General features: G+C 33.1%; 1 protein-coding gene across 1 annotated transcript; it reads right to left on the bottom strand.

The window, feature by feature from the left end:
- Nucleotides 1-7650: 7650 nt before the first annotated feature.
- LOC140863870 (protein LATERAL BRANCHING OXIDOREDUCTASE 1-like) lies at nt 7651-9646 on the bottom strand. The gene is made up of 3 exons (XM_073267627.1): nt 9121-9646; nt 8125-8452; nt 7651-8060 (listed from the first exon to the last, which is right to left on the bottom strand). Exons 1-3 carry the CDS (start codon nt 9582-9584, stop codon nt 7803-7805), a joined length of 1050 nt encoding a protein of 349 aa, XP_073123728.1. The 5' UTR covers nt 9585-9646; the 3' UTR covers nt 7651-7802.
- Nucleotides 9647-15243: the final 5597 nt, after the last annotated feature.

The raw sequence follows: 15243 nt of genomic DNA, 5'->3' as shown, positions 1-15243 counted from the left end.
TTCTGCTGTCAGGATTAGTCTTGAAAGAAGTTTTCATTGACAAGTAATTGTTCTGAACATATATGTTTTAGTTTTGATTTGGGATTTTGAGGATTTAATCCAAGATTTTAGTTTAATTGATATTTAATTGGTTTGTTTTTTAGATAATTACAGACTCGGGAAGTTGTGCTTCTGTAAACTTAAGGAAGTTTATCTTGACCAATGATTTTGGTCCGGATAGGAAAATTGCTCAGTAATGATTTATCAGAGACTCAAGGATGAGTTATGCCAAGATACTGATGACAGTCGAGTTTTGAGATGGTAAGAGCGACCTTATGTCAGTGTACTCTGGAAGGATTCTTCTATTCTAGTTTGTCACTATAGGAAGACTTACCTCAGTCTCGATGTATGTACAGTCATAGCAATAGGTATAACTATTAGGAGGATATTAATATTTTTATTTGAGTTTTCTTAGATTATTCTTGGTGCTGGGTTAGTACCAAGGAATATGATGAGTTATCGTCTGGCTTTAAAAGATATACAAATATTGATTTTGTGGATAGAATAGTATTGAAAAGATTTCCTTGACAAATGTTTATTCTGGACGGATAGTTTTCGCACGTGATACTGGAGGAGAACCATGATTTATGCCCAGTATTGTCTGATTTTATCATAGAAATAATTAATGATCAGGGATATGATGATCATGATAAAATTGGGATTCTAAGCGATGGATTTACTTAGGTAAGTTTCCCAATAAGAATTGAAATTTGATTATTGGATTGTCAGGTAAATATGAGTTTCATCAGGACACCGAGATGACTTATACTGAGAGACGTGAACTGTGATCACGACTAGACATGTTGAAGTATATTTCCAATGTTATTCTGGAAGTATTTTGTACTTCAGAGGGTTATGGAAATTTACCCATTATAGAGATCATTGCAATAGTTATGTTAAAGTATAATATGGTATCAGTTTGATAATCTTGAAAGGATACTTGATCTTATTGGTGAATAAGAACTGTGATGGGATAAGTATTTTCTGGCTAGAAACATTTTGCATCAGAAGAGTTTGAGATCTATCAGATGATTGATCTAGTTAGTTTTTGACGGATTTCATGAGCCTTCCAACTTACAATATGAATTCAGTAGTATGAGAATTCTCTGGGATAGTGAACTGTCAAAAACTTAGGTGTTCATGCTTTCTTTGAAATAGTCAGTTAGACTGGTGCAAGTTTAGCGCCCAGTGACTATTTGTGACTATCATCTAAGGCAGTCAGAGATAGACATAATTGTTTCCAAGAAATATGTTAGTTCAGCTTTTGGGTTTTCTATTTCTTAAGAAGAGTTGATAAGAAGTTTTACTTCTACTTTATCTGTAGTAGGTACAGATGTTGTAACCCCGTGATGGGGGAGGTTAATGATCTTTTGTAGAAAGAACAATTGGAATTGTTTATTACCTGATGATTAGGAAATGAACTGTGAGATTGTTGATTGGATAAATGAAGTACCCTAATAAGCAGTAATCAGAAAAGTTTCTGTAGTGATTTTGGGATTTCAGTGTTAGAAATTGATCTAGCTAGTGTTTGAATTTCAATTGGGACTAACAAGATAACATCAAGTGTTTAGAAATGGAAAAAGGACAACAGCTGAGATCTAAGTTACCAGGTCTAGCGGGATTGTTGTCACTGATTTTTCAAGATGTCTATTGGATGCGTTAGGCCATTGATATGTCTAATTAGATGAGATCAAGACAGGGGTTAACTAGATTGTTTTGAACTAGGGACGTTGCCAAAGAGAGATGAAACAGTTTTGTTCATCTGGTGGGGCAAGTCAGAATTCTATAAGGAATTATTATCTTTGGCAGGATAATCAGTATTCTCATTTTCATGTGTTATCTCAAGATATGAGATAGATTTCCTTATATTAGTTCTAGGGATTGTGCTAATATACTTTTGAGTCAACAAAATAAATATTGATATTTCCAAGAAAAGAACCTGAAGGGTTCAGAAAATCAAAAATTGTGGACAATGAAGTTGTCACATGTATTATGACAAGTGTTAGTCATTAAGAATGAGAATCCTTTTCGTATACAAGTATCTTCGTACAAGGTTTTGGTGGAAAATAATGAAGAAAAATGTGTATCAGTATGTCTCTAGATGTTTGGTGTGTCAGCAGGTCAAGACAGAGCACCAACGACCTGGAGGATTGCTTCACAGTTTACCTATTCCTGAGTAAAAATGGGAGTTGATCATGATGGACTTCGTGACTTATTTACCGATGGTCTCGAAGAATTGTGATGCTATCTTGGTTGTGGTGTACCGACTCGTCAAGTCCGTACATTTTATTCCTTATAATCGGGACTACAGTTTTGATAGGATGGCATGTTTGTACATCCAAGAAGTTGTTCGATTGCATGGAATACCTACGAGCTTAGTCAGCGATCAAGACCACAGGTTTACTTCCAGATTTTGGAGGAATCTTCAGCACTCTATGAGTACTACTCTCAGTTTGAGTACTGCATAACACTCAGAGACTAACGGGCAGTCAGAGCGCACGATTTGTACTCTTGAAGACATGTTGCGAGCATGTTCTTTGGATTTTGGTACAACATGGCAAGGTCAGTTGTCATTGATTGAATTCGCGTACAACAACAGTTACCATCGCAGTATTTGGATGGCTCCGTTTGAGATGTTGTATGGACGATGATTTCATACTCCACTGTTCTGGAAAAAAGTGAGGGAAATGACAGGTTGAAGGACCAGAATTGATTCAACCGAGGATTGATATAGTTGATTTAACATAAAGGTATCTCTAAGGTTTATTGGTCTAATTGGGTTATTGGACAATAACATGAGATATAGTACAGATTTGCATTGCCGCTATATAGATCTAGCATCCAAGATGTTTACTACATACCACTGTGGTGATGATTTTTATAGATGAGTCTTACATTTTGCAAATCATCTAAGGTACATTGGATACAGATTTGGCATTTGTGGAGAGACCATGTTATTATTAGTGATTATTTGGATTATAGTAATATCTTGTAAAATGATATGAAATAATAAAGAACTTGTTCTTATTCAAGTCCATATCGATACTTAAGATTTATTTCGAGGATGGAATTATCTTAAGTGGGGGAGAATACAGTAGCCCATTTCCATTTTACAAGATCAAGTGATTTTAAACATGTTAATAAATGACATATAATTTTAAAAAAAGTGGCAAAACATGTTTAAGGAGTCATTATTTGGTGAAAATAAGTGGAAAATTAGATATGAAACACAAAAAAATGATAGACAGGGTCCCGGGGTTCTCAAACAATCCAGAAGTAGTCAAACGAGTTCGGAAGGACCAGACCAGAATGTTGCGTCCAAACCTGAATGGATGCAATGATCCGAGAATGTTGCTTCCAATCTGGAGAACGTTGCTTCCATTCTGCTGGCTGGACAGGTGTCGACGAGATCATGACACGTACCTGGATAATGCAAGAACACTGCGTTCGTTTTGCTGGCAGCACAGATGTCAACAAGATCATTACATGCGGTTGGACGGTGCGTTCGTTCGAACGAACGTTGCGTTCGTTTTGCTGGCAGCACAGATGTCAACAAGATCATTACATGTGGTTGGACGGTGCAAAACGTTGCATTTGATGTCCAAAACGTTGTGTCCGTTCTCCGACTATTAAATATGGGAGAGATTTGCTCATTTTCAGCGTTTAAAATCCTCTCCTTTGCCCATATGGATCTATTTTAGGGCCTTTTGGGTACTCTTATTTTAAGAGTTGGAGTAGGTAATAGTTTTTATAGCGGACAGTGTCCGTAGTAGCGGCCGGACGGCGGAGCTCTGGCAAGGCATTCAGGGGTCATAGTTAGGCTATGCCCAGGTTCTGGGGCATGCGTCATCAGCGGGCTGACGACGGACAAAGGTATGGCTCTGGTTCTGTATAGTTAATAGGGAGTAGGCTATAGTTTAATTAAGGCTTTTAGAGCTTAATAGGTGATGTTGGCATGTTGGATAATGCATGGTATTTATGTGTTGTAGTGATGCATGGTAGGCTTGAACCTAAATGAGAACTTCTAAGATCTTCCTTAGTAAGGTGCGAAAGTATTATTTGAGATATCCAGATTGAGTAAGCATGTATTATTTGTTTGCATGGATTATGTGATTGCATGTTTTATATGCCTTATATACATCATGTCATGACTGTTTGTTGCATACATGAGCATATTGAGCCTTTATCTTAAAGGTATCCTCTAGTAGGGCGCTCACCCTATGAGTTTGTGGATGGTTGGATACGTAAGTCTTGTGTCGGGTCATCGTGATGGTTGGACACATGTACTAGTATCAGGTCACCATTATCCACTGGGTATAGGAGCCACCTCCAGATGCGACGGCGCAGCGTGCTACATACCCTGGGCTTGGTCTTTGAGCTTGTTTCTTGACCTGAGTTTCTTGGTACCCAGTTCATTTGCATCATGCACATATAAAAGTGTATACTCATACTCTAGTACTGAGCATGTTAGGCTCACTTTCGGTTGTTTTCTGTTATCTGGATACCCCATTCAATGGGGTAGATGCAGGTTGTTACTCCTGAGGTCAGAGAGATTAAGTGGTGACCAAGACTAGATGGCAGGGTTGACCACTAGGCTTTACCTTTTGGTATTGATTTATTTTTAATTTCCGCATAAACTTTGATTAAGATTAATTATTGTTTAATTGCATGCTTAAGCTTTTAATTAGTAGGTGATCACGGTGCGGGTCACTACAGTCTTTTTGCTACACTACAGCCTTTTTGTTATTGTCTCTGATTTTTTCCTTATAGTCGAAAGCCTGTTTTGGAAATCTTTGCAAACCTCACTGTCAGTGTAGGTGCTGAGCAATCTTCCAAGTTTGACAGAGTGTATGTGCATGAGCGTATCTTCAATTTTTTTCCAGTTACTATCACTGCTCTAGATCACACTGTTGATGATGAAGAGAAAGGAATTCTGTTGGATATTAATTAAGTGGCCTACATGTTCATCGGATGGAGAATTACATATTTTTTTGGTCATCCAATTCGCCTCTTTATCGCTAACCACACTTTTTTTTACTCTATGTTGAATAAGAGTGGCGTGAAGAACTAGACTCCTTCAACCAACTCTACTGTTGTAATCAAATGCAAGCTCCGGTACTGTTTACAATTGGAACATGACGTTCTTTCATATTTGGACAAGCTGGTATTCAAGATCGTATTCCAATTTGCTGATGGAGGTTTATAAAGTCCATAAATTTTCCTTTTCCATCCCTCATCTTTGGAATTTTGGAATCATATGGCATTATCCAAGAAATTGATGAGTTTTTGTCTCTGGTTTGTTAAGAATTGAAGGTTGCTCATATTTTGCTGAAAGTAAATAAGAAAATAGACATAACTTGTTTTGAATCTAATGCTGAGCGCATGTTGCCAACACTTCGCGCAACACTGCTCCTACAATTGATTTTATGTAGATCACTCATATTGATATACAATCTTAGATGGATCATGCAGTGAAGAAAATAAGTAAGGCGAAGGAAGACATTGTATACTATGAAGCTTTAATGGCTAAGTATCGATTGATTATTGAATTGGATGTTTTTGTTCCTCCCATTGCTACTAAGGAAACTGCATTTTATGATGATGATGAAGCTTCCCTTTCTCAAGTTTTGGATAGCCTAAAACAATTTCTATGGATATTTCTTCTCATCCTTCTGATGATGAGCCTAATAAGGAGATGCTGGAAGAATTTTCTGCAAACTGACCCAATTTATTTGATAATTCCTCCATATCTGAAGATGAATCTGATGCTTAAGCGAGTGAGGAGTCAAGTGATGAATATGGTGGTGATGAGTCTACTTCTCAAAAAGAAGTTGTGGTTGCTGATTCTGATGTTGATGTTGCCAACATCACAAACAACACGGATGCTGCTGAGTATGATTTCACTACTACCTTCTCCAACAAATTATACTCTGGAAATGATATTATTGTATGGTCCTTGTATGTTAATCGAGGGTTGATTAATGAAAAGAATATCTATGTGGACTCCTTTGGCAAGTTCAATCTAGTTGAGTTTTTGAAGGCTCGAAATCTATTTTATATTGTTACTGTAGTGGTTCCCTACAGCAAGAAACTAGTGTTGGATTTCTTTGCCAACCTGACTACAAGTGTTGGTGATGTATAATCTTCCAATTATGGCCGTGTTTGTGAGAGAAAATCTTTTTGAGTTCAACCATGCCACAATCAATGCTCTTTATGATGCACCGGATGTCGAATAAGGGAACCACCCTGATATTCATGAAGTCACTGTTGTACTCACTGGTGGAATGATGAAGAAGTTTCCTAGACGATTCTCTGTTGCACATCTCACATCCTTTTATTCTGTTCTACACAAGATAGTTGTGTGTTTTTGGACATCATCTACAAACTCCACTATGGTGATGCGGTCACGGGCATTTTTATTGTGTGTTATAGGACTGGTAGCCCTTTCAATTTTGGCAAGTTCGTGTTCAAAACTATGCTCTAGTTTGCAGATGGAGGACTGAAGTCCCCCAAGCTGCCTTGATATGCCCTGGTCAGAGACTGTTGCTGCTTCTGATGTTGCGCCCGATGTTGCCAACACAAGTTACAACACTGATACCACAGATCCCTACCTTCTACTCTTGATTTTTCCATCACTACTATTCAAGTCCTTATGAATCATGCTGGAAAGAAGATTACCCAAACCAATGAGGACTTGGAACTTTTATGGAGCCTTGCTAGCTGACTGTCAGGTAGACTTGGCATTTCTGGCAAAAAAAAAAAAGGATATGTTGCATACACTGAGACTGATGAGGAAGAAGTATTGAAGATGAAAAAGAGACTGAGACTGATGAGGAAGAAGTAGTGAAGATGAAGAATCAGTATCCTACTGATAGTGATCAGTTTTTAGTTTGATTTTAATTTTTGCTTCTTATCTTGATTGAGTCAGTCTGATCCATATTATATATCTCTTCTTGCTCTAATATGCTCATTCTAACAGCTCTGATTTTGTTGACATATGCTTTAATAAGTTTAACTCCCTAACAGTTCTTCTCTTTTTCATACATGCTTTGATATGGAAATAATTGGATCCCCATGTGCTCTAGTCCATGTAATATTTCGGTTGCCAACACGAGAGACAACACATTCAGAGGGAGACAGACTTACTTATTCAGCGGGATAAATGTATTAACTCAGGGGGAGTTTTGACTTTAACTCATTTGTGATGTTTTTGTCCAAAAGGGCAAAAAGGAAGAGATTCAAATGAATATTAATTCCTTGATAATATTCTCCTACATTTGAAAATTTTGATTAAAAATTTTGTCTTTCTAGACTTGATCTTTTCTAGGTTTATAGTTCAATTATAATTATCAAGATTCATTATTGTGTACATTGAATATTTACCTAGATTTGTTAATATCTTGATTTGGTATTTTTGAGTATTATTATGGTTATCGGGAGGAGTTTTGACTCTAAGTCTTATTTGTTTTATTAGTTGTTTGTGTTTTATTAATTTCGTTGCATGTTCTCTATCATGTTGTCAACAATGTAGATAATACAAACTCTACACAAATAAGATAAACTGCAATTACACTTGATAAGATCTCAATTAAGTTCGAGACTATAGATTATAAATGTCTTTGTGGTGCAACACCAAAGACTAGTAATTGCACATTTATTCAACTTTCTCTGCTTGAGAATTTATTTTATTTATATATATGACTGACATATACGTAGCACGTACCACTAGCTTTTAACAATCATATATTGCGATTCATTCAATTTCATGCCTTGAAACGTGATATCTGAATGTTTTCTACAGCAAGCTTCTTGAAGTTGCTGAGGTTTCTCGTGATAAGAAACTTGCCCCAGTTGTATCCTTTGTATTTGGGCTTATCATTTTGGTCATTTATAAGCTCCTGAAGAGGCTCAACCCAAGTATAATGCGCTGGGCCCAAAAAGTATGCAATTGACAACCTTGCTTTCTCAGAATTCACCACTGCTCTATGTTCCACGCTCTCATACTTGTCATTGCTCCAAACCTGCACCAAAAATATCAAACAAAAATTTATAAAATATAAGCTGATGAATTTCTTTTGTGATGACCTGGATTATGTCTCCAACATTCATGATATAGGCGTTCTGAATAGGCTTCACAAAAATCCACTCTCCGTCGGATTTTCGCTTCACTTCCAGCCCACCTACATCGTCTTGGGCAACAACAGTCAAGGCACCACCATCTTTGTGACGTCCTACGCCAAGAGTCAGGTGTGGAGCCGGGCAGGGTGGATAGTAGTTGAGTCTCATCCGGCTCGTCTGGTCCTCGAAAAATCCGTGTAGCCCATCTCTTTTCAAGCCTAAGCTCAAGGCTATGAGTTCCAGCAACTTGAATGCTAGTTTTTCCATTTCTTTTGCATGTTCTTCACATGCCTCCCTGGAATAATATATAATTAATATTAATCTGTCTATAACATATACCAATAAGTTCTTGCAAAACTACATGGAAACCTTCATTAACACTGACGTACGTTTTTTAAGCTGATTTGTAAAATTATATATATAATGTGTTAGGTAATCCTAATATTTAAAAAAAAAAAAAAAAAAATCAGTCAACGAAAGGACAAAAGAAGTTAAAATTAAATTTATGAAGATCAAATTCGACTAATAAAGTACTTATAAAATCAAACTCACAGGACTAAAACAATTTTACAAAAGACAAACAAATTTATGTGAATCGGTTTGTTGCCTTCACTGACAGAAGAAAGCTAGCTCTCTATCTTTCTCTTTTATGATCCTACGGTCCGATCGAGTATTAATGATCATCATCTTCGATCGAAATATGTGGGGTCTATGCTTGACCTCATATAAAAAATATTATTGTAAATCCAATAGTGAGCACGATTTATGGTAATACAATCAGAGTAGTAGGTTCAACTAAACCAAGATTTGACACAAATTAATGAGTTTTCAAGTTTTAGGTCGAATAAATTTGTAACTTTTTTTTTATATATAAGAATTTGTAACTTAGTATATATCTATTGTCTTCACATACAATATTTACTTTTAATCTATGTCAATGTCAACATATATATAGCCACTAACCTCAACTCCGGAGGATCTTCAGGCCACTGATTGATCAACTCAATGAGCCTCTTGTCATCAGGTTCATGAGAAACCGGAATAGTCATCGGATTATGCGCCGTGAAATCGAATACCTCTTTCCAATCTCTAACATTCTTGGTATGTTCGGTATCGTAGTATCCGAAAGGGTTCAACTCATCTCTGCTCACTTTTTTCTTCTCCTCCCTCGGCAGGGCGAAGAATTTCCTCGACGCCGACTCGATCTTTTCGCGGCACGTCAAAGGCACCCCATGGTTGATCACTTGGAAAAATCCCCACTTCTCACATGCATCGCCTATTTCTGATGCCAAACTGACTATAGCATTGGCGTCGGACGAGGATTTTAGCGGAGAGAGATCGATTAGTGGGATGTTTTCGGGCTCGATGGTGTGTGGTTTAGGCCTGTGTTCCAGGGCTTGGATGAAATCAGGATCAACTTCTCCCATGGATCAAAGTTCTGGAAATGGCTTGTGTTGTTTCAATGGTCTTGGTTTAGTGTAAAGGTCACATTCTTGTATATATATACCGCTACATTTTGTTTTTTTCCTAACCAAAATTTTATATATATATTTTTTTTCACAAATTCATTTTGCAACATTTTGTTTTTTTCCTAACCAAAAGTTTATATATATATATTTTTAAGAAATTCATTTTGCAACATTTTGTTTTTTTCTTAACCAAAAGTTTATATATATTTTTTTTTCAGAAATTCATTTTGCAACATTTTGTTTTTTTCCTAACCAAAGTTTATATATATATTTTTTTTAAGAAATTCATTTTGCAACATTTTGTTTTTTTCTTAACCAAAAGTTTATATATATGTTTTTTTCAGAAATTCATTTTGCAACATTTTGTTTTTTTCCTAACCAAAAGTTTATACATACATATATATATATATATATATATATATATATATATATATATATATATATATATATTTCAAAAATTCATTTAAATTATCATGTATATATATTTCAGAAATTCATTTAAATTATCATGTATTATTTATAAATTGAAATAGGATTTCCCACATCCATGTTCCCCATGTTATTCCCTTCACAGCCTTTTTTGGTTTCGCCATTGAGTGTCTCACCTCAAATATTAAATAAAATTTTCAAATTTCTATTTAATTAACTTATCGAAAATTACAAATTTATGTCATGAGTGACATAACTTTTTCAATTAATTTATAACTAAACACTTAATCATCCATTTTGTCTTTCTATATGTTCGATGGTAAAGTATCTTTCTGATAAACTAACGTTCATGTATGCTATGACAAAAATTGCCATTGCACGATAATTAACTAGCTAGATTTATTTTTTCATAATGTGATCATTTTTGCTGCCATTTTAATATTAACTTGAAATAAAATTGAGACATGCGTGAAAGGAGAATATTCTTACCAATTTTCTATTCAATCAAACTTTTGACAGCTTTTAAGCTTTTCATATAATGGTCGAATATGCTCGAACTTTTTTTAGTCAAACTCGAGTTCAAAGTATTTTGTTATAATATAATTACATATTAAATATATATTTGTTTACTTTTGAGTAATAGTTCAAATAGTTCATGAATATGTTTGAATATGTCGAGTAAAATTCGAACTCATCAATCTCTAATTCGAACAAAATTTGAGTAAAAAATTTGAATTAATCGAGTTTCGATCATATCTCGAGTTCAAAGATGGGTTTATATTTTGGGTAGCTTCGATCTTATCCCATGGGGTAGTTGACAATCACTGGTTGGTTCAAATAATGTTGGTCCGACTGAATTATATGGGGTCCATATGATTTGAACAAACAAAATACATCCACCTGTCTCATGGGGTAGGTTGGAATTTTCCACATTTGATACATTTAAGTAAGTTTATGATCATGATTACGTGATTTTAATTGTTTAAATAGATTTTATAGTTGTTAACTTTTTAGGGAAAATATTTATTTTTGTCCATTAATTTGTCCATGTTTTGGTTTTGATCCATTAATTTTTTAAAATTTGGTTTTGGTACACTAAATTTTAATTTTCAATGATTTTGGTCCAACTGCATACGTGTCAGCTAGACATTGGTCGGGTGTTGTGTGTCAATGTCTAGCTGACACGTATGCAGTTGGACCAAAATCACTGAAAATTAAAATTCAATATACCAAAACCAAAATTTAAAAAATTGATGGACCAAAATCAAAACACAGACAAGTTGATGAATCAAAAAAATATTTTCTCTATTTTTTATTATGGGATGAAATTGAATAAAAAGGCAGAAAAGGATATTGATAAGGAAAAAAATAGATGTGCATGATTTAATATCTATACTATATATAAAACTTGAGTCACCTATACTAACCGAATTGGTTCGTTCATATGATACCAAAGTCAAATTACACATCTAACTTTAAAAGATAATAATTCATTTCTATATATAAAGGACAAAAAGTTTATATCAAAATTTTTCTCTCGTCTATGATATAATCCATTATCATAGTCAATTTAAAATTTAAAAGAACGTCTTATCAATATGTTTTTACTTGATATATTTATTTGTTTCTAACCTTGCTCAATTTTTTATTTATATATATTTTTTTATTATATTACACATGCGATGATGTGCATTGATAGCAAGTTTTAAGAAAGGGAAAAAGCGTGGATTGGTGATATGTTAGTGCGAGTGGTGTGCAGTATATTACAAGAGTCAAGAGGTAATTGAAAACTAACAAAGTTTTAAAGGCAAGACTCCATCCACTGACTCTGAGGAAAGAAACTCAATAAGAATTCCACGGACTTAGGACGTGTTTTTTTTTGTAAGATGATATCTAATAATTTTATTATGAGCTAATCTTTTGTGAGACGGTTTTATACATCTTTATTCATGAGACAAAAATTCACTCATATTTTATAATAAAGAGTTATATTTTTGGCATAAAAATAATTAAATATCATGGGTACCCCACTTAGGAGATCTACCTCATAAAATTTATCGGTGAAACCAGTATTTTTATAACCGGACCGGTGATCGAACCGGTCTACCTGAAAAAAACGGTCCAACCGTTCGAATCGTTTTAACCGGACGATCGAACCGAAAAATCGTTCATATAATTTAATATAATAAAGAATATATTTTGAATTTTAAAAACTCAAAAATTATATAAACAGACAAAAATATATATATTTAACATAGTTTAAAAAATAAATAAATATGTAAATATATTAAAAATATCAATTATAGTTATAAATTATTTAAATAATAAATTGTTTAATTTTAAAAAAAATTAATTATTAAAATAATTTTTTAAATGAAGTAAAAATTCTAAATAATAATGTGTATATATATATATATATATATAAATAATATATTTAAAGTTTTAAAAATAAAAAATCTTAAATTTTCAAAAAAAAAATCGAAAAACCGGTTTTTCGGTTCTTGACCAATCCAACTGGTTCTTGATCGGTTTTGACCAGTTTTGACCGATCGGATCGGTTTTCCCGTTTTTGGAGTCGTTCCAGACCGGAGAACCGACCGGTTCACAGTCGAACCGGCCGACCCGGTCCGATTTTAAAAACATTGTGTGAAACGGTCTCACAAGATTTTTTTAGTTTTATGAATTGTGGCACCCGACTCAGGGTCTAACTAAAAATAGATGTCACATTCCCTAAAAACACTCCTTTGAGGGGCAGTTTCCCTTTTTGAAGTGTCGTAGGTAGTAACAGATCGAAAGAACTTAAATTAATAATATATGCGGAAGTGTACGTCTTATAAAAAAACACACAAAATTACAATATGATCTTTATTCAACCGATACAACTGGATTATTCTTAGGGCATCTCCAACCCTGCTTCAAAATAGCGTTTCACGCCATTTTGAAGCAGGGTTTCTTCTCCAACCCTGGACGCTACTTTAAAGTAGCATCCAGTAGTTTTTAGCCCTGCGTCAGATTTGACGCTTACTTTTTTTTTAATTTTTTATTGTTATTTATTATTTATATAATAAATAATTTAATTAAATTAATATAAAATAATAATAATTTAAAAATAAAATTTTAAATATTAATAATGATTTGTAATTCGCAGGGGTCTTTTATTTTTTTTTAATTTTTTATTGTTATTTATTATTTATATAATAAATAATTTAATTAAATTAATATAATATAATAATAATTTAAAAATAAAATTTTAAATATTAATAATGATTTTTAATTAAGGTATTATTTATGGAATAAATATTTTGTGTTATAATAATTAAAATATTTAATAATTTGGGAGAATGTTAGGCAATGTAAATAAATAATACGAATTATATGATTGAATGTAATATAATTAATTAATGAAAATTTTTAAATATATATGTTTATAAATAATAAAAATTAATATAAAAAAGTAAAGTAAAAGGAATATTCCGAGAATATTCTTTTTAGAGTAAGATTTGAAGTAAGTGGGTTGGAGATGAATGTTATATTTTATGCAGAAATTGCACTATTTTAGAGTAGTGCTGCTTTAAAATGAAGTTTTGGGTTGGAGATGACCTTAACATATATGATATAGACCAATAAAAACGACATTACTTTATTTAAAAAACTGATTCTGAATAACATAGCATTGACTATATAACTATAGCGCAAAATTCTTTATTTCTTGAAATTAAGAAATAGAAAATTGATAAAAAAAAAAATGAATTTGAGAAATTAAATAAAGATTTGTGGATGCAATCTTTAAATAATCTCTTGATTCTCCTCTTCAATGACAATTTCTTGTTGGATTTGAATTTTCTGAGTATTTGATATTCTTTGAAGACGATTTGATGTCTTGAGATTTGATTTGATGTCTTGATAAAGTTATTTCGATGGGTTAACACCTTGATATCGAATTAAATTTCAAAATTTGGGAAGAACGCGATGAACTCCTTAAATCGCGCCTTGAAATTTGTTATCTTGAATTTGATGAAGAACGCGATCTTCTTGAATTTGATTTATTTGTTAAAGAATACGAACTTCTTGAATTTGATGAAGAACACGATCTTCTTGAATTTGATTTGTTTGATGAAGAACAGGAACTTCTTGAATTTGATGAAGAACACGATCTTCTTGATAAATTTGACACGAACTTCTTGAATTTGATGAAGAACACGATCTTCTTGAATTTGAATGAATTTAAATATGTTTGAAGAAAAACGTAATTAATCCCTTGAATCATGTCTTGATCTTCTCGAATTTGATGGACTTAAAGAAAAACGTCTTGAATTGCGTCTTGAACTTATTGAATATGATTTGAGAGAAAAACTCTTGAATTATTCTACTCATTTGCTTCAGTCTTCTGTGTTGTGTTTTTTTTTTTTGTCATCTGCCCCCTATTTATAGCTGAAGGATGCAGATTCATACCATTTTCGATTTGATGAGGTGTCGCAATTTGATTGACTCCTCGAGATTATTTGGTGATTATCTTTCATTAATCACAAGATTTGATTTTAAATACTAAAAATATTAGTATTTTCTTCCATTTGATTCAAGATTTGATTTCAAATACTAAAAATATTAGTATTTTTTCCAATTTGTGCAAGATGCAATCTTGATTTAAAAATCTTTATTTGATCACAAAATATATTAAAATATCAATTAATTAACTATTTATTTTTGTAGGAATTTAATTTCCCAATAAATAGTTAATTATTTTTTTATTGATATTTAATTATTTTGTACTTGCCATATTTGAAGATCGACAAATTTAATTGTCTACAAATGCCCCTCAAGACTTATTCATGATTGTTTTGGGAGTGAATAAGTCACGAAAATTTAGTTGCTGAAATTTGATCTCTGAGGTTGCACAAATCCTCATTCCAAAATTTCAATTTCAATATCTTCCAAATTTCTTCCATGTGGATTATTTATTTTTTTGATTGTGTTTAACTTTCACTGAAAATATAAGGCATATTAATATTTCATGTGAAAAGAAAACAACAAATTCGTGATTATACTCAGAATATATCTAAGTTGCGTACGTATCCAATACGGGGATCAAGTCATAACGTAGTTCAAAAATTTGATTGTTTGAGATGGGGGGGTTCCGTACACAGTTTATACTCATGCGGGCCAGGAGTATCTATTTCTTAACCACCCT

Source organism: Henckelia pumila, chromosome 4, assembly GCF_033568475.1.
Source record: "Henckelia pumila isolate YLH828 chromosome 4, ASM3356847v2, whole genome shotgun sequence".
Lineage (NCBI taxonomy): Eukaryota > Viridiplantae > Streptophyta > Magnoliopsida > Lamiales > Gesneriaceae > Henckelia > Henckelia pumila.
The sequence above is the reverse complement of the archived record's forward strand: the minus strand, read 5'-3'. Positions and strand labels throughout refer to the sequence as shown.